This window comes from Penicillium roqueforti, assembly GCF_015533775.1.
Source record: "Penicillium roqueforti strain LCP96 04111 chromosome Unknown scaffold_02, whole genome shotgun sequence".
NCBI classification, from domain to species: domain Eukaryota; kingdom Fungi; phylum Ascomycota; class Eurotiomycetes; order Eurotiales; family Aspergillaceae; genus Penicillium; species Penicillium roqueforti.
Window position 1 is genome coordinate 229,795 of NW_024067566.1, and position 24,809 is coordinate 254,603.

A 24,809-nucleotide genomic window follows, 5' to 3' on the forward strand; every position below is an offset into this window, starting at 1 on the left:
GTCCCCGGATGCTGGGATCGGTTGCATTTGGAGCCTTCTAGTAACAATCTAGAAGAATGTTCCTGGCGGTGGGCTATCATGCAGCCCCCGACCTTGCTGTGTCCGAGATGCACCCCCCATGACACATGCGTCGCTGCAGAATGCCTCGTCTTTTCCCCCATTGTGCTTTACTTGTTTTTGCAATATTTCCTTTTTTTTGGGGAGCTTGGTGTCACTCGAGGAATATCAATGACGGCAAGCTCCGAGCCTCTTGCGTCGTGCTGGCACGTTGTCGTTCTCGCTTGGGGTTGTTACACTAAACGTGAAATGGACCGATGTGCGAAAGTCCATTCAAGCGAGTTCACTGGGTGTGCCAACTTCATTCCAGTTCGCTTCAAATAGATTTGCCCAGGTCGGAGACGTCGGACAAGGCGTCCAGTGCTGAAGCTGGCGAACAACACAATCTCCGATGCGAGTTCATGGCAACTGCAAAACGAACATGGTCAACATCCAGTTTGTTGCTCTCTTCCAAGGTTATCTTAAGTCACACCAACAACTCGGCACTTAACTTCTTCAAGTTTGCGTTTTACTATATTTGTCATGTATAGGTCAACAATAAGTCCGGGAGAGAATAATTATAGACTCTCGTCGGGGGTATCCCAAGATAAGAAGCTGACCACCTGTTCCCCTCCAAGCCACCCAATTCCAGTTATTCCCCGATGCAATAGAATCCATAAGAGCCTTAATCGCAACCCCCCGAATATGCCGAACACTAAATTTAGCCTATGAGATCCAACAACCCCCATTGTTCTCCATGCGGAACATCCTGAAACGTCTGTCGTACCCCGCTGTGGTTCTAACTTTTGAATCTGTAGCCGAAAGGCGTACAGCCTGGGCCTGAAACCCTCTCAAGTGCAGAGAAAGCCGAGCCGGTTGTTCTTTTTTTGCCGTTCCTCTCGCTTCATTTGTCGCCTCTGGGTTTAGCCTCATTCCACGTGGGCCACGTTGCTGCATGTCGCCTATTTTACCTTGTTTTCGGTCAACGTGCAGCTGGATATCTGCCGTTGGTCTAGGCTGTATTCCTGCGATATGATCCATTCATCCGGGCTATCAATTGGATGGCTCCATAACCCTTGTGATTAGATTGGCATGTACGGCCCTGTCTCAGGGTTTGTCTGAAGTCAATGTGGAATTATAAGACGAAACAGGCGGGGTTACGGGTTCGGGTGGCTGACAGTCGTCAGCACTATGTTTGTGCAAGGTCAAGCTAAACGATCTACATATCTGAAACTCCATGTGCTTGGGATAGTATTATGCTCGTAGGTATCTCAGCATTTTCTCTGCAAGCGAGTTAATTCGACTCGGGTTTGAGTTATTGGCTTTGAAACGATCTCAGGCAGGTATTTCTCTACATAACGGTGTAGAAGGCGACAGCAAAAAGTACCATTTCTACTTCAACTGCATCTGCATCTGTCAACAAAGTCTGCGTTGGCTCTTCTTCCTGACATATTTCACGACCAATTATTTTCTTTCTCCATCTTGGTAAATCTGTCATGGTTCGTGGCGTTATGTGAACAAGTTCCGCTATATAATTTTCATTGCCCGGGTGAAGATATATATTTTGGCATCGCCAGCTTGTAAACTCATTGAACATTATGCAATCCTAGCATACTCTATAATGCCTATACTGTGATTATATGTATCAAATTCTTTACCTTCCCCTTCCTAGAGGTCCTCATGATAACATATAACAGCACTCCATCAATGCCTCGAATGGAGTTGTTCTTACTGTTGTGTAAATATGTGTTGTCCCGTATCTTCTCGTTTCAAGACGTCGTTTGCACCTTCCTGCATTATCCCATGAGCATCTACCCGTGGACATATTTGGAAAGGTAAATAATCACCTATTGACGTCTGAATCCGTATAGTCTGGATCATAATCTCTGCACCTTATAAACGCCTCTTCTTCTGTTCCCTCTCCTCCTCCTCTTCTATCCACTCTCCTCTTTTCCATCTTAATGGTTCTTATTTATACACTTCTATATCCTGCCCTTTCTCCACCTATCACATTCCTGGCAAGGCATTTGCAATGAGATCTTATCACCTTGAATCCTCCCGCATGCTCTTTGGCCGTATGTTGATCAAAATATCGATAAGTGCAGCTTGGTTCTTCTTCCAAGGGGTATGGATCAAGGACCCGTATCCCTTAGCAGAGGAGAAGGGATGCACTTAGCGATATTCTGATAAATATAATGCCAAAAAACATACAGAACAGATTCATGGAAATAAGTCTTTGGGAGTATAGGAGGCCACTATAAACCACCAGATGGTTCTGGTTCATCGTTGCCGATTGTTACTCCAATCTTTCTTCTCAATCAACGCCCAAGGAGTATCTCAATGGAGTTGAACTGACTTGGTAAGACCTTCGTAGTTTGTATTTTCTCCCCCCAGCAACGGTAATATGCCAATCATACAGCACGTGTTACTCGAAGTGTACACTATACATCTACGAAGTTGTAACTTAACGAAAAACCGAGGATACCAAAGTTCGGAAAAGCTCTCTTTATAAAGAACCAAGCTCCAGATGAATATGTAAAAGACGCCCGCCGCTGCTCGGTAGCCTCGGTACCTCAAATATCCAAACAACATGCAAAATGCAAAATGCAAAATTAACCAAGAAAGTATCCCTTGAGCAACGACTTTTGAAAGCCTCTGCAGCTATACTACAAAGCTTGGGCACAGAAGCCCTTTCATCTCACATGTCAGTCTTAGAGCGCGACACTGACAGATTGTTAGTATATCATCCAAGTTCAACAAGGTCAGTGCCAACTTACCTCCATTCGTGCTTCTCGTCACCGTATTGGATACCCTCCATCCAGTTCTTCATCTGGAGAGCAATCTCACCCGCCTCCTCATCCGCCTTCAAACCACAGTCAACCGTCTTACCTCTGTAGCTGATGTTACGAACAGGGCTGACGATGGCAGCAGTACCGGAACCGAATACCTCGATCATGCGGCCCTCCTCGGCTGCCTCGGCAACCTCGGACATGCGAATCTTGCGCTCGCAAATCTTCCAGCCCTTGGGGCCGAGTCTCTCACGGGCGAGAGTCAGAACGGAGTCACGAGTGACACCCTCCAAGATCGTACCGTCAAGAGGAGCAGTGATAAGCTCCTTCTCTCCGGTCTCCTTGTTCTTCAAAGCAATGAAAAGGTTCATGGTGCCGACCTCGGTAACATATTCCTCCTCGCCGAAGAGCCACAGGTTCTGCTGGAAACCACGGGATGCGGCCTCGAGTTGAGGCAGAATGCAGGGAGCGTAGTTGGCTCCAAGCTTCTTGTCACCAACACCGCCGGGCCAGGCGCGGACGGCGTAATCAGTGGCCTCCAGGGAGATGGCCTTGAACCCAGTTGGGTAGTAGGGACCCACGGGGCTGGCAATCACGTACAGAAGAGCGGATCCTGGTGGGCCAACTCCCAGGGTCTTCTGGGTACCAATCATGGTAGGGCGCAGGTACAAGGAGTAGCCGCGAGCGCTGTGGAGGTTAGCAAGGATGTCCATCTAATCTACACAAGATACACTCACTCAGGAATGAACCGACTATCGAGCTTCACCAATTCTCCAATAATCTTCGTCAGGGCGTCACCATCAATAGTAGGAAGGGCAATGCGCGCCGAAGACTTGTTCAGGCGTTCCATGTTCTTATTGGGGCGGAACAGACGGATGCCACCGGTGCTGTCCTTGTACGCCTTCATACCCTCGAAGCATTCAAATGCGTAGTGGAACACACAGGTCGCAGGGTCCAAGCTGAGGTTCTGGTAGGGGATAATGCGAGGTGCGTGCCATCCGTCTGTAGCTGTCCACTCCACGGAGAGCATGTGATCTACATTACATCCGGTCAGGGTCTGGAAGGCAATAGAGCGCAGAGTTTCTCTTACCTGTGAAGTACTTTCCGAAAACAAGATCCTTGGATTCCTTTAGCTCCTTAGGGGTGGTGGTCTTGGTGATAGTCAATTTGGAAGGGTCAAGACCCGGGAGCTGGGAGGCGGCTGCCATAGAGGCGCTGAAAGTTCTCTGCCATGTCCGGCTGGCGGTAATGTTCTGTGATGAGAGGACACGGGGCATTGAGAGCCCGGTCAGAGCCTGTCGGCGAGCGAATTGGTGAAGCGACTTCATGACTGTGGTGATGTTAGGAACGATCCAAGGGCCAGCCAAGGGTATAGAGAGTGAAGAGTGTGGCAATTGAGTCACTGGGAGAAGTATAAACGTACTGAAATCGAGGAGGTCAATGGAGGTTTATATCACAACCAGAAAGATGACTCCGCGCCAGAACTGCAGCCTCTCTGCGGAGCTCGACAACAACTCCGATGACTCGGAGGCCCCAATCAGGAAGTTCTGCCACCGCCCTACAGATAAAGATTGTCGCTGCCAATCAGCGACTGCAAATTAGAGTTGCCCGCCGACTTCGGCTAGTTCGGCTTCCTTTGGCTTGCTGCGGCTTGCATCGGTTACGACCGAGCTCGGTAGGGCTTCAGGCCTGAGGCACATGCCAATAGTTTATTTATGCCTAAGGCAACATACCAGCTATTGACACGATCACGTGATAATATCGATAGGAAGAGTGCCTGTTATCGAGGACCTGAGGTCGTATTGCGCCGGATTATTGACCAAGTATGCAACCAGTGGACAATTTCTCTCAGCCTTTGAGCTAATGTTCTTAACCTCCCATTAGCCATCGAGTTTCAACACCGGTCCACCTTCCATAGACCCTCTTTCTAAATCCCACTGTTGTTGAAACTAAATATGTCTTATGCTGGCTACGCCGTGACGACACTGTGAAACGAACAACTCCCTTCATTCCGACTATCGTGCCGACCAATTCTCGTCTGCGGCCTTACCACCATGTTTTCGTCTGCGCTCAAATCGTTCAGTTCCAACATTTCCGCCCATTACCAGATCTCACCTAACCCTACCGTCTACTCCGGCCCCTGGAAAATCCACGATGCAAAGAAGAAGTCCACAGGAACGGCGGCATCGGTGTTTATATTTGATCGCAAGTCACTGGAGACACGCTCTAATGGGTTCGGAAGGAGTTCTGGGTCCTCCGCCAAGAAGCTACAGGACGATGTGATCGAACGACTCAAGCGCGAAGCAAGCAATCTCGCGCGCCTACGGCACCCATCTATTCTTCAGGTACTCGAGCCTGTGGAGGAGACACGTAATGGGGGTCTCATGTTTGCCACAGAACATCTCACCGCTTCACTTTCCGGGCTGCTGCTGGAAAAAGATGACCAAGAGAATACCACACGCGCTGGTTCGCGAACCAGCCGGTACGTGGTTGAGGAGGCTGACGGGACTCGGAGAAGAAGAGAGGTGGAGATGGATGAGTTGGAAATTCAAAAGGGACTCTTGCAAGTTGCTAAAGGTCTTGAATTCCTTCACGAGTCTGCGGGCTTAGTGCATGGAAATCTGAACCCGGAGGCCATCTATATCAATTCCAAATCAGATTGGAAGATCTCTGGTCTGGGATTTGCGGGGCCTCCAGACTCTTCTGAAACTCGTTCGACGCTACCGCCATTGGCTGTGTCCGAGGTTCTCTATCAAGAACCAAGGCTGCCCGCTTCGGTACAATTGAACCTTGATTACACGTCGCCTGACTTTGCCATGGACTCCAATGTGTCTGCGGCCGCCGATCTATTCTCTTTAGGGCTCATCATCATCGCTCTGTACAACTCTCCGCATGTCTCGCCTTTACAAACGCACGCAAATTTGTCCACATATAAGAAACTGCTGAGCTCTCCGTCTTCCACTCCGTCACAGAGCAATAATTTCCTCAGTTCGAAGCCGATTCCCAAGGGTCTACTTTCTGATGTCCTACCGAGGCTCATTACCCGAAGGCCTGCCCAGCGCATGAATGCTCGAGAATTCCAGCAAGCACAGTACTTCGACAATGTGTTAGTTTCCACTATCCGGTTTCTGGAATCTTTGCCAACAAAAAATCCCAATGAGAAGACTCAATTCTTGCGTGGCTTACAACGGGTACTACCTGAGTTCCCGGTTTCTGTCCTAGAGAGAAAGCTATTGGGAGCCTTGATGGACGAACTCAAGGATCGGGAATTGCTTCCGCTCATATTGCAAAACGTGTTCGGTATTCTTAAGCGGATTCCCAACGGACGCCGTGTATTCCCAGAGAAAATCATGCCTCGTCTAAAGGAAGTCTTTGGAGCTGGCTCGGGCAAGGGGGCTGCTGAACGAGACTCCAAGAAAGATGCTGGTCTCATGGTTGTGCTTGATAATATGAAGCTGATTGCTGATAATTGTTCAGGGATGGAGTTCAAAGATGGTGAGTTTTGTAAATGGAAACCTTTGAGCTTAAATCTCACGCTTCTTTCTAGATATTCTACCCTTGATTCGGCTCGGACTGGATTCTCCCACTCATTCTTTGGTGGATGCTTCCCTCAAATGCCTCCCTGTGATGCTCCCAGTTCTTGATTTCAGCACTGTCAAGAATGAGGTATTCCCTCCCATTGCTGCCACTTTTAGTCGCACTAGCAGCCTCGCTATCAAGGTTCGCAGTTTGGAAGCTTTCAGTGTACTTTGCGGCGCCTCTGCAGAAGGTTCAGACGGGTTTGACGATGATTTGTCTGGAATCCAGGCGACTAAGTCAAAACCAGCCAAGTCCTCGATATTGGACAAGTATACTATTCAAGAAAAGCTCGTCCCGTCTCTCAAAGGGATTAAAACGAAAGAGCCGTCGGTGATGATGGCAGCGTTGAAGGTGTTTCGTCAAGTTGGAACTATCGCAGATACCGAATTCCTGGCTTTGGAAGTTCTGCCGGTTCTCTGGAGTTTCAGTCTCGGGCCACTTTTGAGCCTTCAACAGTTCAATACCTTTATGGCTCTGATAAAAACCCTCTCAGCGAAGATTGAACAGGAGCAAAGCAAAAAGCTGCAAGAGCTATCCTCTGGCGCTGGACCAACGGGTTTCCAAACTGGTGCCGACGAATTTTCGCAGTCTGCCACTGGCCTGGGCTCGCCCGATGCGGACGGCGGCGCTGGCAGCTTCGAGCGCCTTGTTCTTGGGAAGAAGGCATTGCCTGCAAATGGCCAGAGTATAGATATGTGGGGTAGTATGGAGCCAGCCAAGCCAGCGGTTCCAAGCATGCTGCCTTCATTCTCGTGGTCTTCAAATAATGTAGGCATGACACCCCAAGCCAATGCCTTAAGCCAACAGTCCAATCTTGGATTCCGTTCCATTACTCCAGATCAGAAATTGGGTTCTTTCCCGGCTCTTGCTCCTTCTCGGCAAGCTTCACCGGTTGTCCAAGCCTTCCCTACTATGCAGCCCTCATCTTCTACCTGGGGAGCCCCAGCCAATGCCAATGTTCGGTCCCATACAGGCCCAACAGGTCAGTCTTTGGGGTCCATGTCGACTATGATACCCTCGAATCATATGTCCGGGTCAACGGCGCAACCGGCACCCAACTACTCCTCGTTCTCAATCCCCCCTCCTCCTACAGGAAACATGGTGTCCAACAACGCTACGAGACCCCCTCCGATGAACACAGCCAACAGATCAACGTCTTTCCAAGGCACCGCCGCGACACCACAGGCAACGCAAAAGCAAGGGTTGGACAAGTATGAGAGTCTGATATAAGGAACAATTCTTGTTATTTTCTGGCTGATACCCCTTTTGATTGCTGTTATTGCTGCTTTTGCACATTCCCGGCATAGTAAATAGTCGCAGCAGCAGTTGTAATTAAGAAAAGTGACAAAAGAACATTCAATTAGCAAATCAGCCCATGCCAAGCAATGTAGATCGGGACTCCATCGGTGATCCGGCCGTTGGCTAGGGAGACACGTACCTGATTGGTGCCTCTTCATACTCTATGTCATACTTCGTCGTTAAACCCCTCCATATGCACTCAATGCGTGGCATTGCGCCGCATTTGTCCTCCCGGAGCTCCGTGTCACCTTTGTTACCCCTCCATCGAATCTCACGCCGGTTGACTCCCAGACTGGCAAAGACCTTCTCCTCGTATACTCATCTAACTCGCGCCGCCATGGACCTGAGCATCAAACAGCACTATCTGGCTGACTCACCTCCGACCGTGGTCAGACTGGAAGTCAAGTCACACTTTGATACACTCAAAGACCAAAACTTGAGAAAATATGCGCACTTTATGAGCAGGTATCGTGTTCCTGGATTCCACCTCAAGAGCTATTGACAGCTAACCTTTCTCGTTATACAGGGCCGCGTTTGAGGGCACTCGAGTCACCCTGCGCCAGGTCTCCCCCGAGTCCGAACCTATATACGACCTCATCCTGTCACTCTACCACGCCGCCAATGGCGACTGGAACAGCCTCGCCCAGAAAACACAAGTCAGTCCCGACGACCTCCGTTTCTTCCTCGAATATGCGAGTCAATTCTTGGGCAACTGCGGAAACTATAAGGGCTTTGGTGACTCAAAGTTCATCCCTCGGCTGTCCGTCTCCGCATTCGAGGCTCTGGCATCGGCGACCGCGGAGACAAAGGCAGCTTTCCAGAAGGCGAACACCACCGGAGGAGGGATCTACGAGACCAGCGAAGGATCGATGATGCACCTCGGATATCCCAAGGGCGGCCACATGACCACCTACTACCCCGATTCGCCAACAATCTCAAAGGAGGAAATCACGGCAGTTGGTGACTTGATGGAGAAGAAGGGACTTGCGTTGGAGAATACTAGACTCCGGAAGACATCCTCGGGTGATTTCGAGCTTTTGATCGCGTCTGGTGTTTCGTCGCCTCCTGTGAGGGACCGGGATCTCGGCGATGTGGACACATTTGAGCTTGACGGAGATCTGAAGGGAAAGAAACTGCGTCTTGTCTTCGGTGACCATCAGGAGGAGATGGCAAAGATCGCGCACAGCATCAAGCAGGCAGAACTTTCTGCTGCAAATGATAATCAGAAGAAGATGTTGGACTCATATGCTCTCTCGTTCGGAGCTGGATCCATCGAGGCTTTCAAGGAGAGCCAGCGCATCTGGGTTAAGGACCAAAAGCCTGTTCTGGAGACGAACCTGGGCTTTGTTGAAACATACAGAGACCCCCACGGTGTGCGCGGAGAATGGGAGGGCTTCGTTGCTTTGGTATGACATGTGCTAGATCTATATTGGCCGGTATCGCTGACATTTGCAGGTCAATCTGGAGCGCACCCGCGCCTTTGGTACGCTGGTTGATAGTGCCGAGAGCATGATTCCCAAGCTGCCCTGGGGTAAGGACTTTGAGAAAGACAAGTTCCTCAGCCCCGACTTCACATCATTGGAAGTGTTGAGTTTCGCCGGCTCGGGTCTCCCAGCTGGCATCAACCTGCCCAACTATGATGACATTCGCCAGAACCTTGGCTTCAAGAACGTGTCTCTGGGCAATGTTCTCAGCGCCAAGGCTCCTAACGAGGCTATTCCTTTCATTGCCGAGAATGACCAGGAGGTCTACCGCTCATTCCGGGACCCGGCTTTTGAGGTTCAAGTCGGTATCCATGAATTGCTGGGTCATGGAACTGGCAAGCTGTTGCAGGAGACAGCGCCAGGGGAGTACAACTTTGATATTAAGAACCCACCCATCAGCCCCGTCACCAACAAGCCCATTTCGACCTGGTACAAGCCTGGACAGACATGGAGCTCAGTCTTTGGTTCCATTGCTTCGTCATACGAGGAGTGCCGTGCCGAGTGCGTGGCCATGGTTCTTGGCTGCGACTTTGGCATCCTGAAGATCTTCGGATTCGGCGATGGCAAGGAAGACTTGGCTGGTGAGGCCGGCGACGTCCTGTTCGCGGCCTACCTTTCCATGGCTCGCGCCGGTCTGGTCGCCCTGGAATTCTGGGATCCGAAGACCCAGAAATGGGGCCAAGCACACATGCAGGCTCGGTACAGTATTCTGCGCACCTTCCTCGATGCTGGTGATGACTTTGTTAAGTTGTCTTACAAGAAGGAGGATCTCTCTGATCTAGAGATCCATCTTGATCGGTCTAAGATCCTGACTCATGGACGTCCTGCCGTAGAGAAGTACCTCCAGAAGCTGCATGTCTACAAAAGTACCGCAGATATTGAGGCTGGTAAGGGCTTGTACGACGATATTACCTCCGTTGACAGCTGGTGGGGAACCTCCGTTCGTGAGGTCGTTTTGAAAAAGAAGGTTCCACGCAAGATCTTTGTGCAGGCCAATACTATTCTGGAGGGTGACCAGGTCACCTTGAAGGAGTATGAACCGACCCTCGAGGGTCTGATTCAGAGCTATGCAGAGCGTAACGTCTGATATATTTATATACAGTATACAAATGAAATGCATATATATTATATATCTCTTTCCCATGGAAGTGGCTACATATCCATATCAATAGCCTCCTTTGTGATGTCTTCCCAGATCCGTTTGGACGACCTTTGTGTGACTACCCCTATTCCACACCAAACTACTCCAACAGCCCAGGATTTCTAGACTAGGTCATATTTGATTCTTTCCGCTCCCTTGCTATTCATCGTAAAATCCAAGCTAAGACTATGCGGCGGATGGACATTCCAAGATTGTACACAAACCCTGGACTATAAAATGATAGATCAATAGTACAACATAGTCAGGTGGGGACCGGCTGGGAATAGGTCAACACATCTGACTGACTTCGAGTCACGCCCATTTCGTCTCGCAATAATGTTCCTGTAAAATAGAAACTCGAAATTGAATCCAAACTAAAACGAAACTAAAGTACAAGACAGAGGACACCATATGTGCCAAGTTTCGATGGTGAGGCGCTCGGACTTACCGCCGTCCAAGTTGATCTACCCGTCTTCCCCAACCTCTAAGCGCTCTCCTTCTCCAACACTCAATCACTGCGAATCTAGCAGATGAAAGCTTATATCTGTTCAACTCCCTTTGGAAACAATCCTTTCTTCAACCAGGTGCTGGAAGTCAGTCATTGAATTGGAAAGACTCGCCGACACAGCAACTTGGACGACACTCGACCCAGATCAGTCGCATTGCTAGACTAGGTCAGAATTCGATCATCTCGATTGCGCATATCAGCCTGTCTGACTGATTCAGGCAATAATAGAAACCACGGTGTCGCGAGAAACGCCGCCGTCGGACCCATCAACCACGGCGTGCCCGCCCCATCCAACGGACTCCCTAGAGGAGGACGACGATTATTACACTGCACCTCCACCGCACTCCCCAGCATCAGTGTCAAGTTCCTCCACCGCATATCCTCCGCCATTTTCGTCTCTTACCTTTTCGTTACCGCAAGACACAAATCGCCCTTACAAAGTTACTGAGCCTGGACCCGCTTGTCCTCCAGCCTTAGCGCCTCCAGCACCTGTCGAGGAGTCGCTCGAGCCGGCCCCATCTTCGGCAGTTGTTGCTGATACAAAAGCGTCTTTCACCGAACCAAAAAACGAGGGCTCTTCCGACGACGGTGAACCACCACCACCATATACAGAAGGCTATAGTCCACTTGAGTCATTCACCTACGTGATGGCTGCTGCAGGAGGTGCCTCCAGTATAATAACCCAGGTCCAGCAGACCGGGGGTCCGCCAATCAACACTCTTGGTGGTATGTTTGTACCACTGCCGCTTGGTATGCTTTGCGCTAACAGGGTATAATAGATATCGGCGGAGATGAACATGTTGGTCTCGACCTTCGGTAAGTCACAAATTGATATATCTCAATTATGCATAGTCTAACAAGTTGATAGTGGTACGCGCTTTACCCTTTCGCGGGATGAGCTCTTGACTTTGCCTGAATTTGTTCTGCTCTCCCTCTTCCCCAATGGCCTCCTCCCGGATGGACATGTTGCAAATGGTTTCCACGATGGGGATGTATTCCCGGTTGACGTACGCGAATCCCTATCTTGAGTATTGAATTCTTTCTGACATTTATTATCCAGTATGACCCAGTCTCACTTCAGTACATGCTGGATTTCTTCCGGACTGTCGCCCAAACCATCCCCGCATCTCTGCCTTCCAGCTCAAACTCGCCAGAAATGGAAATGCAGGACCCATTGCAGGGCTCAGCCCGTGACATGCTGCAAGACCGTGCTGGCATTATTGTTCTCCGTGAGGACCTTGACTTTTATGTGATCCCTCCCTACGCCGATATTGGACACGATGAAATGCTTGAAGTCAAGCGGGCGGCCGGCAGATCACTGTTGAAACAGGACGGCATCTTTTCTGGACTGCGCAAGAGCGAGGAGATTGGATCAACCGAGCAGCATCTTATTGAAATGCTGACAGCTGGGTGAGTAGAACCGGGTTCTCAATTATGGGGCCAACGCTAATATACAATATAGAGGATTTGATCGTTCTGACCAGTGGGGCCACCGTGCTCCAGAGCCCAACAAGGCAGTAATCTGCAGTCTTGCGCTGGCCAAACTCCGCACTGACATCCGCGGAGACCTGTCAAACAACAATTCTGTGGGCATGGCCCAGAAGCTTCTCCTCTTTTGGCGCAAGCCTGCCCGCCGCTGCTGGTGGGAGGGTATCGAGCTGGACGACGTCGAGGGCGTCGAGGGACAAGTAAAGGTCTGGATCCGGCGTGTGTGGACTTTGGAGATGGTAAGCCCCCTATTCTCAGTTGACTCAAAATCCTTGATAGCTAATCCCTTCGCAGAGTGTTATTGGGCTCCGCTAATTTTTTCCCCCTTATTCTTTCCTTTGCATGTGCGATTATCATTCCCCCGGCCTTACGGCTCGAAGTTTCGACTGTTATTTTTTTTCTAAAGTTGCATTGAAATATGTCTGCAACAAATATTCAAGTTTCCATCTTACCAGCAGCAGCGCTGTACTCAGCATTTTGGTGTACTCATTCCTTTCAATGTATTCATTTTCTAGTCGATTGGTAAACTCTTTCATGGACATCACTTTGACAGTGAAGGTTGGATATATGGTGCAGATCTAGTTTGCAACTGTAGCCTTTTCCTCACATGTCGTTTGCTTGTTTTGTGAGCCTTGTATCCATACGGCAATAGGCTCAGTCCACTACGTAGCAGAACAGCAGGCAAATGCAAGTGCCTCTTGATGATGCTAGACCTGGACTTGGATTGCGCGACCATGGATGATCGCGGTCTTGACAGGATTCTGCCTAGCCTGGCGCATCTAAAATTCGTGCTCGAAATCAAAGGTTGGCCAGCGGGTGAGTTTGTGGTCACATAGGACGCAGAGCTCTGACTTAGGAAAGTAGAACGTGCCGATTGAAACCGCATTGAGCGTCTAAAAGAAGACGGCGTAGAAGCCGCAGAAGAAGTCCGAAAAGACCGCGCTCTGCACGCGACGGCACCAGACTACTGCATATAGTAGAATACTTCCGTCTTGACTGCACATCTCGAACAGATACGACCATACCCAACCCTACCGGTCTGCCAGGAATGCACTCGAACCAACTAAGAATGCCCTGGTATCGTGATCAGCTGTCGCTGATGTTTCATGATGAAACTGAATCCCCACGATCATGCAAGAAATACCGAGGCAGTGATGGTGGACTTTGGGGAACCATTTTTCAGAAAGGTCCTCTTCTCACAGACGTCCTTCTCTCGCGGATGTCCTCTTGTTACAGACGCATTTCACGGACATGCTCGAATGAAGCAGATGAAGTGACGGGTAAGCTATGCTATACCTTTTTGTAACACCATGCTTTTTATATTCAGTGACCAAGGGAGACCATTTACAAACTTTGATGTATAGAACTACAATGGTTCGGTGTGAGGCATAGCACGTGATGCTCTACCTGGAACAGGACTAGCGTCGAATTTGGCAAAGTCGCGCAGAATATCGATCCCAGAGCCATTCTCCAGCTGTATTCTTTCTGGATACCTTTGACGCGATCTTAACTTTTTTCTACCACGTTACTATATGCCGTGGAATCATACAAGTACTTGTTGTTAACTTTCTTGCGCTTGGGCCATTCCCAATTGTGCCTCACTGCAGTGATCAGCCCTTCGAACATCGAGCCGATCAAAACAATCGCAAGCTAGTTCTTTTCTCGCACATACCCTCGAAGAGGCATGTTCTTGTGCAATTGAATCGCCAACATGTCTCCTCTTCGGGGCTATATCAGTTCCTACCCTCCGCGCATGCGCCATTATGGAAACGCGTTGCTCACACCTGTCAATCCTCCGTCTCAAACCGGCCCGACTCCGCGCACCACGAAGCGTGGAACTACAGCCATCAATTATGCTGAAGACGGCTTCGATGACGAGGATTTCGATGAGACTGATGGGCCCCGGCGCCCGACGGGACTGCGAAGTCTTCGGCGCGAAGAATCCGCCACTGACAAGTCGGTGCCCTACTCGGAGAAGCTGGGCAAAGAAGTGCATGCGCCCGTGGAGGTGCAAGGCCTCTTTCGCGAGTGGATGATCAAGAGAATGTTGCGACCAGCGTATGTTCCCTATTGCCAGGGCTGACGTGGCCATTAACGACAGTGGCCTCTGTCTTCCCTGTCTATCCTTGGATCTGGCTAACATACAGCGTGGTGATTCTAGGTGTGCCGATCAACTGCAGATTCAAGCGCAACTCCCCTTGACGCTCGTTCCCATCCGAATTGATGTCGAAGTCCCCGCTCATCAACCCCTCGAACCATTCCCCTTCCCACGCGCAGTCGTGGACCCTAACGTCACCCACGCTCTTCCTGCCTATCGCAGACCTGAACCATTACCCCCGTTCCGCATTAAGGATACTTTCTTGTGGAACCTCCATGAATCACTCTCAACGCCGGAGGAATTTGCTATTGGATTCGTCCGCGATCTCGATCTCCCAAATCCCCAGGCTACGACTATGACCATCAGCAACCAGATCCGACAGCAGCTGGAGGAATACGCTGGTGTTGCTCTTCACCCACTTTTTCAGAGCACAGACGCAGGCACAGTGCCCAGCGTTCTGCCACATACAGAGCCGTCAAGAGAGACACCAACGACACCAGCTGCTGCCGTTGCGACACCTGATAGCCGGCCCAATGTGACGACCACTGTAACTGTGACGAAGGAACCGCTGGTGAATGACAGCCTTTTGAACCCAGATGACGCATATCGGTGCTTGATCACCCTCAATATCAACCTGCAAAACAAGCTGTACACAGACAAATTCGAGTGGTCTCTGCTACACCCACCTGGCATGGCTGAAGAGTTTGCACGCATCACTTGCGCTGATCTCAGCCTTGGTGGTGAATGGGTTAGTGCAATTGCACATGCCATCTACGAAGCAGTCTTGAAGTTCAAAAAAGAAGTCTGCGAAAGCGGTGCTCTTGTTAGCGGCTACGGCAATGACATTGACAATTTGGCAGCCAACGGCGTGGAGGCTGGCTGGCGGTACGACCCTGAAACCATTTGTGATGAGTGGCAGCCTCAAGTTGAGACTCTGTCCAAGGAGGAAATCGAACGGAGAGAGGGTGACCGTGAGCGTCAGATCCGACGTCTGCGCCGAGAAACAGCCAGGTTCTCTTCAACCACGGGCATCACACCTGAGATCTCACGACAGGCCAGTGGCAATTACTTCGAGGTGGATAGCGAGACTCCGCTGGGACGTGGAGAAAGAAACAAGCGCAAGCGCCGATTCCGCAGCTTGAGCCCTTCAGGCAGAAGTGGCACTCCTGGAGGCCGGGGAACTCCTGATACTGGATCAGGGGCAGGATACGGTGGCGGTGGCGGCACGCTCTCCGAGTGGTATGTGCTGCCAGATACATATTGTTGGAATATTCACTAATGATTCTGCTTAGGGAACGTCAAAGCTGGAGATGCAAGAACTGCGCGGTGTGGGGCACAGCAGTTTGGGCTGTGCGTGATGGTCCAGATGGCCCACGGGTAAGTCTTTACTTTAGAATGTCTTGCAAACAGTCTCTAACCATCCTCTGTAGACACTCTGCCACAACTGTGGCCTGCTCTATGAGCGTGATAAGGTTGTACCGGAATGGTCCAAGGATCTTCATCGTCACGACGTGCCCATCGGTCGATATGGCTAAATCAACGCCATTTTCCTTGCATCGCCTTAATGTACTTTCCTAAGCTTCAATGACCTTCCTCACGCCACCATTTCTCCTTTCTCCGTGTTCTTTCAACATTTAATCCGCTATTGGTGCACTTTCAATCGATCCGGCGTTACGGCGCATCGCCTTGTTATGTTGCAGATCGATTTCCATCCGCAAAATTCGGGGGCGTTACTGTCATTGTGAATCCACATGTTTCTCTCAGTCGACGTCTTTCTGTCTTGCCTCCAGCACATGTTTTCGATGGATGGCTAGAAGGCAAAGAGCTAGGAACTAGAGTAGAAATGCAATCAGATTAGCCAATGATCCACTTTGAAGTACAACCGATCTTTGATATTGACGACATTAAAACATTTGCAAATGGTCTTGTAGACTTACCTCCCTCACATCCTTTTATTGATTTATGGATATTCTGAAATGAAGTGAAACATCCCTGTCTTAATTATACTCGACAAGGTCATCCTTCACGACGAGCCTAAACCAGTCTGGCACTGACTCAACAAATCAACCCTCAAGGAACTTCAGAATATGATCAAAGCCCTCAGGCGCCTTAACCCAATGCCCATCCCCCTCCGCACCCGTAAACTCCTCCCAGTCAACACGTCCCACAATCTTCCTCAGAACCTGACAAGCCTGCCGCCCAAGCTCAACAGATACCCACGGATCATCAGCCCCATGACTCAAAAACACAGGCGTCTCCAAAACCGCACCACCACCAACCTTACCCTCAGGCACCACCTCCCCAGCACCAGCAATCTGCTCAAAATAGAACCCCGAAATCAAACTCCGCGTCTGCGCACTCCCAGGCCCAAGCTCCGGCTCAGACAACAACCACTCAAGCTGCTGCGCAAACGGCAACCACCCACAAAAGCCCAGCAGCCCACCCAGCGGGCCCTGAAAGCGGCCCGTCGCCGACGCAGCCAGGAACGCCCACAACGCCGTCGCCATGCCCTGGCTCATCCCGCCGAGATAGATATTACCGTATTTCCCATCTAGCAGGCGCGCCTCGTCGTCGATGATAGAGAGGATGTTGGCGATGGACTCGCGGAGTCCGGCCTTCTGTAGCTCCTGGTGCTCGTATATGTTGTCGAGTGAGTATGCGTCAAACCACGCGCACATCTCTTCTTTAAAGGCTGTGCTCCATCGGTTGCGGGATGTTGGGAACACCCAGCGGTAGGAGGGGAGGTTGGACGGCAGGTTCTTGCCGTTGGAGGTTTCGGATGAGAAGAGCTCTGAGGCGAACTCGCCGCCGTCGCTGCCGCGGCCGTGTAGGAGGATCACGGTGTGTGTGTGTGTGGTTTGGGGTGGGTGGATGTGGGATTTGGGGAATTCCATGCTTGCGAGCTGTTTGGATATGTGTTTTTGGTGAGTTGGGATTCCAATCGGATTTCGGTGATGTCAGATATGGGGGGGGGGTTCTCAGCTCCCCCGCAAGATGTTAGATAGCGGTTAGCGATAGCGGTCAGCTAACTACAACATAGGGTACGTTATAGACGACCATTTTCTGCAGTATAAACTACAATTCAAGAGCACTCTCCTATAACTTTTCCTTCCTAGCTAATACCCAATGGAACCCAACACTCTTCCCACCTCCATTATCCTCTTCCCGATCCACCGTAACCTCATCAACCTCAATCCCAAACCCAATCTCAACAAGAACCCTCCTCACCTCCTCCCTCCCCCACCCACTCCAATGCATAGCGCCCTCCGTAGCCCCCAACCAAGAACCATTAGTCGAGCTCTCAAACGCGGCCTCGGAGAAATTCGCCAGAAGCCGGCCCCCAGGCTTCAACCAGCCGAATATCCGACGCAGCATCGTAGTCTGCTCCATGCGCGGCAGATGGAAAATGGAATACATGGCCATCACGGCGTCGAACTGCTCTGCGCTGAATTCCAGCTCCATCATGTCGCCTAGGATCAGGTTTACGGAGGGAGAGAGTCGCTCTTTGGCCAGGGCGATTTGTGTCGATGATATGTCATTTGCGGTTATGCTAATGTGGGCGTGTGAGGATAGCAGCTGGGTGCAGGGTACGCCGGCGCCGCAGCCTAGCTCGAGGATGTTGAGTTGGTGGGTTTCTTTTGCGGAGTGGATGGATTGAAGGAGGAGGTCGAGGTAGGAGAGGCGGGTTTCGTGCGAGGGTTTTGTCCAGGTTAGGTAGACTGAGGCGATTTCATTGTAGGCTTTTTTGATGTCGGATTTGATTTTGTGGTTGGTGGTTTCGGGCATTATGGTGGTTATAGTGTTGGATGGTGAATCGATTAGGAAGAAAACCGCGTCAGCTACTCTAGGCGTTCTAAGTAGATGACTCATTCGGTGATTTACTGTCTATAAGGCTAATTTACGAGACTGGTGATTGGATATTCTCTTCTGATTGAGTCTAGCCAAAAAAATTAGAGTAGGTAGCTGTCATTTATATTAACATGAATCTCCCCAACTGTGACACCTTACTCTCTCGGGAAAGGCCATTTCCAGTTGCGAATATGTTCAGCATCAATACCATTATCGAGTGCCTCGGACCTGCCCGCAATCTGCTCATTGAGCAACTTCTCTCTCACGCCATCGGCCGTGTTACCAAGAGATTGAACCGAGTCAATGGCAGCCATAGCGAGACTGTATCGATCGGTTCCATTGCGCACAGCCAGCTCGAACGGTGTGTCGATGTTGCCCTTCTCCTTGTAACCTCTCACGTGCAGGTTATGTTGACCCACACGCTTGTAGGTGAGCCGGTGAATGAGCCAGGGGTAGGAGTGGAAGTTGAATATGATGGGCGTGTCGTTGGTGAAGATGGACTTCCATCTCGCGTCGGACAATCCGTGGGGATGGTTGACAGGGGAGATCAGGCGGAAGAGATCCACCACATTAACAAAGCGGACCTTGAGCTGGGGGAGATGTTCACGGAGTAGGGCAGTCGCGGCGAGGGCTTCGTATGTTGAAACATCACCGCAGGACGCCATCACGACATCCGGGTCTTGGCCTTGGTCGTTGCTGGCCCAGTCCCAGATTCCGAGACCCTTGGTGCAGTGCGCGAGTGCTTCGTCCATGTTCAGGAACTGGATGTGCTCTTGTTTATCGGCGACAACCACATTCACGTAGTTGACACTGCGGAGACAGTGGTCCATCACGGACAGGAGAGTGTTGCCGTCGGGTGGGAGATAGATGCGGACCACCTCGGGGCTCTTGTTAGCCACTACATCGAGGAATCCGGGGTCCTGGTGACTGAAGCCATTGTGGTCTTGTCTCCAGACAGTGGCGGTAATGAGGATGTTCAGGGACGAGACGCGGGCTCGCCACTCGATTTCCAAGCTCTTCTCGATCCACTTGCAATGCTGGTTCACCATAGAATCAATGACGTGAATGAAAGGCTCGTAGCTGTTGAGCAGTCCATGGCGCCCAGAAAGAATGTAGCCTTCCAGCCAGCCTTCACAGGTGTGCTCACTGAGGATCTCCATCACGCGGCCATCGGGGGACAGATTGCCGCCGTCCTTATCTTCCTCGAAGTAATCTCCCATCCAGACTTTCTTGCCTGCCTTGTACACCTCGGCAAGCTTGTTAGACTCCGTCTCATCGGGCCCGAAGAGTCGGAAGTTGTGCATGTTGCGAGCGACGATATCACGAAGGAATTTCGCCATGTTGGCCATGCCTCCCTTGGTTGTTATCCCAGGGACGATATCGTTGAAACCATAGTCTCGGAAATCAGGAATGTCCAGCGGGCGGCGCAAAAGACCTCCGTTACCAACGGGGTTGGCACTTATGCGGGAGGTACCCGTGGGCGCGAGCTCCCTCAGTTCCGGAATCAATGTGCCGTTCTTGTCGAAGAGTTCTTCTGGCTTGTAGCCCCTCATCCATGTCTCCAAGACCTTGAGATGAGCGGGGTTTTCGCGCACATCAGTGATCGGGATTTGATGGGCGCGCCAGAATCCCTCGAGGAGGTGGCCGTCAACCTCCCGTGGAGCAGACCATCCCTTGGGTGTGCGCAGGATGATCATGGGCCAGCGGGGGCGGAAGGGAACCTTGGAGTCTCGGGCTTTCTTCTGGTATCCCCGGATCTCGGTGACACATTGCTCGAGTGTGGCGGCCATCGCTTGGTGCATGCTGTCGAAGTCACTTCCCTCGACAAAGTATGGTTTCCATCCATAGCCAACGAGCAAGGAGGACAGTTCGGAGTGACTGATTCGTGCAAGCACGGTGGGGTTATTGATCTTATATCCATTGAGGTGGAGAACAGGCAGGACAGCTCCGTCATTGATAGGGTTCAGGAATTTTGTGCTGTGCCAGCTGGTGGCAAGGGGACCGGTCTCGGACTCGCCGTCGCCGACCATGGTCAGAGTAATGAGATTGGGGTGGTCATAAACCGTGCCAAAGGCATGAGAGAGTGAATATCCCAGCTCACCTCCCTCGTGGATACTACCAGGTGTCTCGGGGGTGGCGTGGCTGCCAATGCCTCCGGGGAAAGAGAATTGCTTGAAGAACTTCTGCATGCCCTGCTTATCCTGACCTTTCTCCGGGTAGACTTCTGAGTAGACACCCTCGAGGTAAGACTGCGACAGAATTGCGGGGGCGCCGTGGCCGGGGCCCGAAACGAACAGAACATCGAGGTCGTATTTCTTGATGAGACGGTTCATGTGCATCCAGGTGAAAGCCTGCCCGGCATCCGAGCCCCAATGGCCCAAGAGTCGAGCTTTGAGATGCTCTAGCTTCAGAGGTTCTTCGAGGAGGGGATTGTCGCGAAGGTAGAGCATGCCCAAACACAAGTACATGCTGGCGCGGAACCAGGCATTCATCTTACGAATGGTCTCAGCATCGAGGGGCTTTCCTTCCACGGTTGAGCGAGCCTCTCCATAGGCGGAGATGCTCATTTCATCCGGGATTGGTGTCATGCTGTGTACCACTGCTGAACCAGACATGTTGCACGGTATGTCGGGGAACCAGTCCCTGTGTATGGTGGCTCCTGGGGTTAAGAAAGAATGGTAAACACTGGAGTTGGAGGTAAGACAGAATAAGAACACAGAGGAAAATAATTTCAGGACAAGGCGGACTTTTTTTTTCTGTTAATAAGCGGGACAATTGTTTCCCCCTCCGACTGGGAGCCCTATGGGCCAACGAGTCAATGACGTGGTTGTCATCCAACGCACAAGCTTCGATGGTGCTACGACGCAGAGATAAGCATGCAATCCGACCCACTGCCCTGTGCACGTGCATTATTCTGGCATTCATAATTCTTGGGTGCTTACGTTCGGTGCCTGCCCGGTGAAAAAGTAACTAAAAATAGCTTATTTATGCACAGTGTAAGTGTCATGATGCATCACCGGAGAAACCCCGGGAACATTCGCGATCGTACGACGTCGCCTTCGCCGTGAAACCGCCTTTGCCCCTCCGAGGCCTTTAAGACCGTTACCCCGCACCCGACACCATGTGATTCGGCCGAGAGTGGGGAATATCAAGTGTCGATCTCCGAGAATCATCTCATATTAAGTAACGGACAAGTCAACAGTTGGAGAACATTCGAATCAAGTAGCAGAACTCAATCCAAAAAGTCGCCTCTGGTCTCCTCCACAATCAACTCGTACTCCGGCTCAAATTGCATATACATGGCCTCGGGAGAACCTGTTTTTTGTTTAGTATAATACGCAACTTCATCATCCACCAAGGCCTTCAGCATTCCTTCGCTTGCACCAATCGACCCAGGTGCTATGGCTGACTGCACCAAGAGCTGAGTCTGACAGGCCCTCTCCAATGCAATAAAAAAGGCCGCCGCTTCGGCAACCGTCCCGCCCGCCGTAAGCAATCCATGATTCTGCATGATCAAATTCTTGTGCTTAGGGCCCAGGGCATCGGCAATCAGTTGCCCCTCTTCCTTGGCGAAAGCAACGCCCCCAAAAGCTCGATATACCGAAAGATCGTCGTAGAACATGCAGGAATCTTCAAGCGGGAAATAGTGTCAGTAGGAATGTGGCGTGCGTGGCACAGGTCCTCTTACCCTGATTCAGCATATCAATTCCCCGGCCAAAAGTACTCCAGGCTCGGCCGTAGGGACTGTGCATATGACACACGGCATGAATATCCGGTCGCCTCTGGTGGATTGCGGAATGGATAATAAACCCAGCCGTGTTGACCGGCCGCAATTCGCCAGTGATCTTCGTTACGCCCGAGACCCGATTGCCTTGTTCGTCGACCCGCACCATATCAGAGATCGTGAGAAGGCCGAAGTGGACTCCGTATGGATTGATCCAGAACGTGTGGGGTTCGATGGGGTCTGTGTGTGCGGAGTGGTGTTAGAACATGTACAATATAGGCGAAGGATCGCGTAAAGCAAGCATGCATACCTCGCACACTGATATGGCCGCTGCTACCATCTGCGAATCCCATTTTGGCAAAGATGCGAAACGCGCCCGCCATCTGCGCGAGGAGCCATTCCCGTTCGTCTTCTTTGTCGGTGGGTCTTGGGATGTGGTGCAGCCTATTTACTTCACCATTGTCACTTGTTTCGGTGTTCAAAGCAGAAGTGTTTAAAGCAGGAGTAACCGGCTTTGCTCGATCTTTAGACACGTATGATAACATCTTGTGCGCTTTTGATTTGGGTGAGTGAGGAAAGATGGTGGGACCGAGGCAAATAAATACTACCCCGCGGAACCATTGGCTATTCGATGACTCGACGACTTTTGTATATACAACCTATCAAAGGACAGCTATGTCTGTATTCGCCTTTGGTGGAATAGAAGGGTCTACTTGCCCTATTCGTATGGTCCTCCGTACCACTGTCGGAGATTGTCTTTAATTAACTTTTTGGGCGGCAGATTTGACCTGGAGGACTCCGTAAGTGGAGAAGATTGTCATTTCCACATGGCTGCGGCTGGACACTAGACTCGAGTCCTCGCTAGAGATCATTTCAATTGAAAACAGTTCAATATGAGTGGTCCAAATTCAAGAAAGCAAAAAATCCAGAGCAGCGCAACATATAATCAAAGACAGGCCACCCATCTCGCAAATTAGAACAGACTGTGCCCTGTCGCCAGATTCGGGTCAAGATGAGGAAAGTCATCAATCGGACGAACACGTGCAACTGGGTAGGGCGCGTTCAATTGTGCCGGTGTCGCGGTAGGAAGAGTCCTCTGGCCCTGTGGGATCCCAGGGTTATAGTCAAAAACCCAAAGACGCAACGACTGATCCGGACAAGTTCCAGTATAGAACCTGTGCCGCAGCCATGACCCTAACAGACGATCAGCGCCGGCACGCGTTGATTGACCACTCTGAACACAAGCGGATATCGCTTGCCAGTCCGGGGACATCCATTTCCGTTCATCGTAGCTCCACATGTTGACTTCTATTTCTCGGAATATCGAGGTGACTCGGTTCCCATCTGCGAGATAAAGAACTCCGACGCCCATGCATCGGGGCAAGGGGTATACGGGTCCACTTTCTGCTTCCAGATTCCGAAGAACGTTGATGTCGTCTTCGAATAGGAGCATATGTGTAGCCCCGGTGTCATCCATAAATGGGAAATCAAAGAAAGGTGGCCTGCTTAATGGTTTTGGGTCTTTTTCCCCTTTTTCCTTTTTTCTCTCTCCTTCTCTTACTGCAATCGCTGGAACCTTCGGGATCCGAAGGGCAACCCTCACCTAAAGAGGATGATTAGAGAGATCACTCAAGTGGCCAACAGGGCAATTGAAAGGGAATAGCTACCATTGTGGCATTCAAACGTGGATCCGGTTGGCATACCATCGAAGCCTTGCTCATGCTAGGCCCAGGCCCGAGAATCTGAGTATTTGTTTTAGTATATCTATCGACACAGCCAAGGGTCTGACACTTACACCTTCAACCCAAAATCCTACATGTCCCTCGTACTTGTCATGGACGTAGCGGTATTCATCCCAGTGGAAAGGTCTCGGCAAGCAGAGCTGGACTCCAGAATACCAGTAGGTGACAAGGTCCGGATTCCAACTCAATTCCCCGGATCGATACCTTGCAATGATGGCTTTCACCGTACTGACCATCTTGTACTCGTCGTTCTCCCCCGCGAGTTGATCCAATGTGAATTTGAGATCATCTACGCGCTGTGCCTCGGGCCAACTCAAACCTGGCTCTCTAGCCATCAGTCTCCTGGGTAGGAAGGAGTAAATTAGTCTCTATTGGGGAATTCGGAGTTATAGGATGGCTCACTCGCGTTGCGACTGCTTTGCAATGAATTCTTTCATTTTATGCCGATAAACATGAGGCATGATATTCTCTGCGATCCGCTCACGACACCTTTCTATCTGAGCTTTGAAGTCGCTGCATAAAAGGTCAATACCAAGTATGAAAATGAAGTGAGCCAGTATCAACTAGCTAGAGCAGGTTGAACTTACTCGGGCATCAGATCAGGCTCCTCTGGGTTCCAGCCTTTAGGCGTGTCTTCGAGCTCTGTGATGACATCTTTTACCATTGGCCATTTCTGTTTCTTGGGAATTTCTTGTCTAGGCTTCTTCCAGGTCTTCGAGTAATCAACCTTGAGATCGGCTGCAAGAAGTTCCTCGTTTAGGAGTTGCGGGATTCCCGTTTCTGTTTTTGCCTTCTTCGGGGCAGCTCCTTCATCTTCCTTCAAGCTTTTCTTGCGTTTTGCATTGACCCTCTTGGGGGCACTTTTGCCGTCAAGTTTTGCGGCCCGGGGGAGAGTAGCCCTTGGAGGCATCTTGCAACAGAAGATAGTCACGACCAAGGTGCTTTCTCTATGTAACTAGCAGGTCGAATATTGAACATAAATGAATGATGAGTATGAATGACAGAATTTTGAGGGTATTTGTATTCCATTTTGTGTACGCCGAGCCCATCGCACCGGACGGGGGTTTGACTA

The 24,809-nt window shown here is 50.7% G+C and overlaps 10 protein-coding genes across 10 annotated transcripts; 4 read left to right on the forward strand and 6 right to left on the reverse strand.

Moving 5' to 3' along the window:
• Positions 1–2,747: 2,747 nt before the first annotated feature.
• On the reverse strand, positions 2,748–4,153 carry LCP9604111_1536 (branched-chain amino acid aminotransferase, cytosolic; the record flags this gene model as incomplete). Its single annotated transcript, XM_039068913.1, has 4 exons — positions 2,748–2,760; positions 2,814–3,512; positions 3,563–3,860; positions 3,916–4,153. The coding sequence occupies 4 exons, from the start codon at positions 4,151–4,153 to the stop codon at positions 2,748–2,750; spliced, it is 1,248 nt and encodes a 415-aa protein (XP_038931663.1).
• A 726-nt stretch (positions 4,154–4,879) lies between these two features.
• LCP9604111_1537 (putative protein kinase Scy1) lies at positions 4,880–7,634 on the forward strand (the record flags this gene model as incomplete). The annotated part of the gene is made up of 2 exons (XM_039068914.1): positions 4,880–6,320; positions 6,373–7,634. The coding sequence occupies 2 exons, from the start codon at positions 4,880–4,882 to the stop codon at positions 7,632–7,634; spliced, it is 2,703 nt and encodes a 900-aa protein (XP_038931664.1).
• Positions 7,635–8,040: 406 nt separating this feature from the next.
• On the forward strand, positions 8,041–10,274 carry LCP9604111_1538 (dipeptidyl-peptidase III; the record flags this gene model as incomplete). The annotated part of the gene is made up of 3 exons (XM_039068915.1): positions 8,041–8,168; positions 8,230–9,109; positions 9,159–10,274. 3 exons carry the CDS (start codon positions 8,041–8,043, stop codon positions 10,272–10,274), a joined length of 2,124 nt encoding a protein of 707 aa, XP_038931665.1.
• Positions 10,275–10,858: 584 nt separating this feature from the next.
• On the forward strand, positions 10,859–12,639 carry LCP9604111_1539 (putative general stress response protein Whi2; the record flags this gene model as incomplete). Its single annotated transcript, XM_039068916.1, has 9 exons — positions 10,859–10,921; positions 10,981–11,002; positions 11,055–11,276; positions 11,323–11,562; positions 11,616–11,652; positions 11,705–11,843; positions 11,897–12,246; positions 12,299–12,563; positions 12,619–12,639. 9 exons carry the CDS (start codon positions 10,859–10,861, stop codon positions 12,637–12,639), a joined length of 1,359 nt encoding a protein of 452 aa, XP_038931666.1.
• Positions 12,640–14,035: 1,396 nt separating this feature from the next.
• Positions 14,036–15,957, forward strand: LCP9604111_1540 (putative RSC complex subunit Sfh1; the record flags this gene model as incomplete). Its single annotated transcript, XM_039068918.1, has 4 exons — positions 14,036–14,382; positions 14,486–15,661; positions 15,715–15,799; positions 15,853–15,957. The coding sequence occupies 4 exons, from the start codon at positions 14,036–14,038 to the stop codon at positions 15,955–15,957; spliced, it is 1,713 nt and encodes a 570-aa protein (XP_038931667.1).
• Positions 15,958–16,111: 154 nt separating this feature from the next.
• On the reverse strand, positions 16,112–17,316 carry LCP9604111_1541 (alpha/beta hydrolase; the record flags this gene model as incomplete). The annotated part of the gene is made up of 3 exons (XM_039068919.1): positions 16,112–16,254; positions 16,360–16,371; positions 16,560–17,316. 3 exons carry the CDS (start codon positions 17,314–17,316, stop codon positions 16,112–16,114), a joined length of 912 nt encoding a protein of 303 aa, XP_038931668.1.
• A 202-nt stretch (positions 17,317–17,518) lies between these two features.
• On the reverse strand, positions 17,519–18,208 carry LCP9604111_1542 (class I SAM-dependent methyltransferase; the record flags this gene model as incomplete). The annotated part of the gene is made up of 1 exon (XM_039068920.1): positions 17,519–18,208. One exon carries the CDS (start codon positions 18,206–18,208, stop codon positions 17,519–17,521), a length of 690 nt encoding a protein of 229 aa, XP_038931669.1.
• Positions 18,209–18,426: 218 nt separating this feature from the next.
• On the reverse strand, positions 18,427–20,886 carry LCP9604111_1543 (phosphoketolase family protein; the record flags this gene model as incomplete). The annotated part of the gene is made up of 1 exon (XM_039068921.1): positions 18,427–20,886. The coding sequence occupies one exon, from the start codon at positions 20,884–20,886 to the stop codon at positions 18,427–18,429; it is 2,460 nt and encodes an 819-aa protein (XP_038931670.1).
• A 617-nt stretch (positions 20,887–21,503) lies between these two features.
• LCP9604111_1544 (uncharacterized protein) lies at positions 21,504–22,540 on the reverse strand (the record flags this gene model as incomplete). Its single annotated transcript, XM_039068922.1, has 3 exons — positions 21,504–21,901; positions 21,960–22,235; positions 22,306–22,540. 3 exons carry the CDS (start codon positions 22,538–22,540, stop codon positions 21,504–21,506), a joined length of 909 nt encoding a protein of 302 aa, XP_038931671.1.
• A 428-nt stretch (positions 22,541–22,968) lies between these two features.
• Positions 22,969–24,647, reverse strand: LCP9604111_1545 (uncharacterized protein; the record flags this gene model as incomplete). Its single annotated transcript, XM_039068923.1, has 5 exons — positions 22,969–23,598; positions 23,699–23,737; positions 23,791–24,079; positions 24,140–24,250; positions 24,325–24,647. 5 exons carry the CDS (start codon positions 24,645–24,647, stop codon positions 22,969–22,971), a joined length of 1,392 nt encoding a protein of 463 aa, XP_038931672.1.
• Between the last annotated feature and the right edge of the window lie 162 nt (positions 24,648–24,809).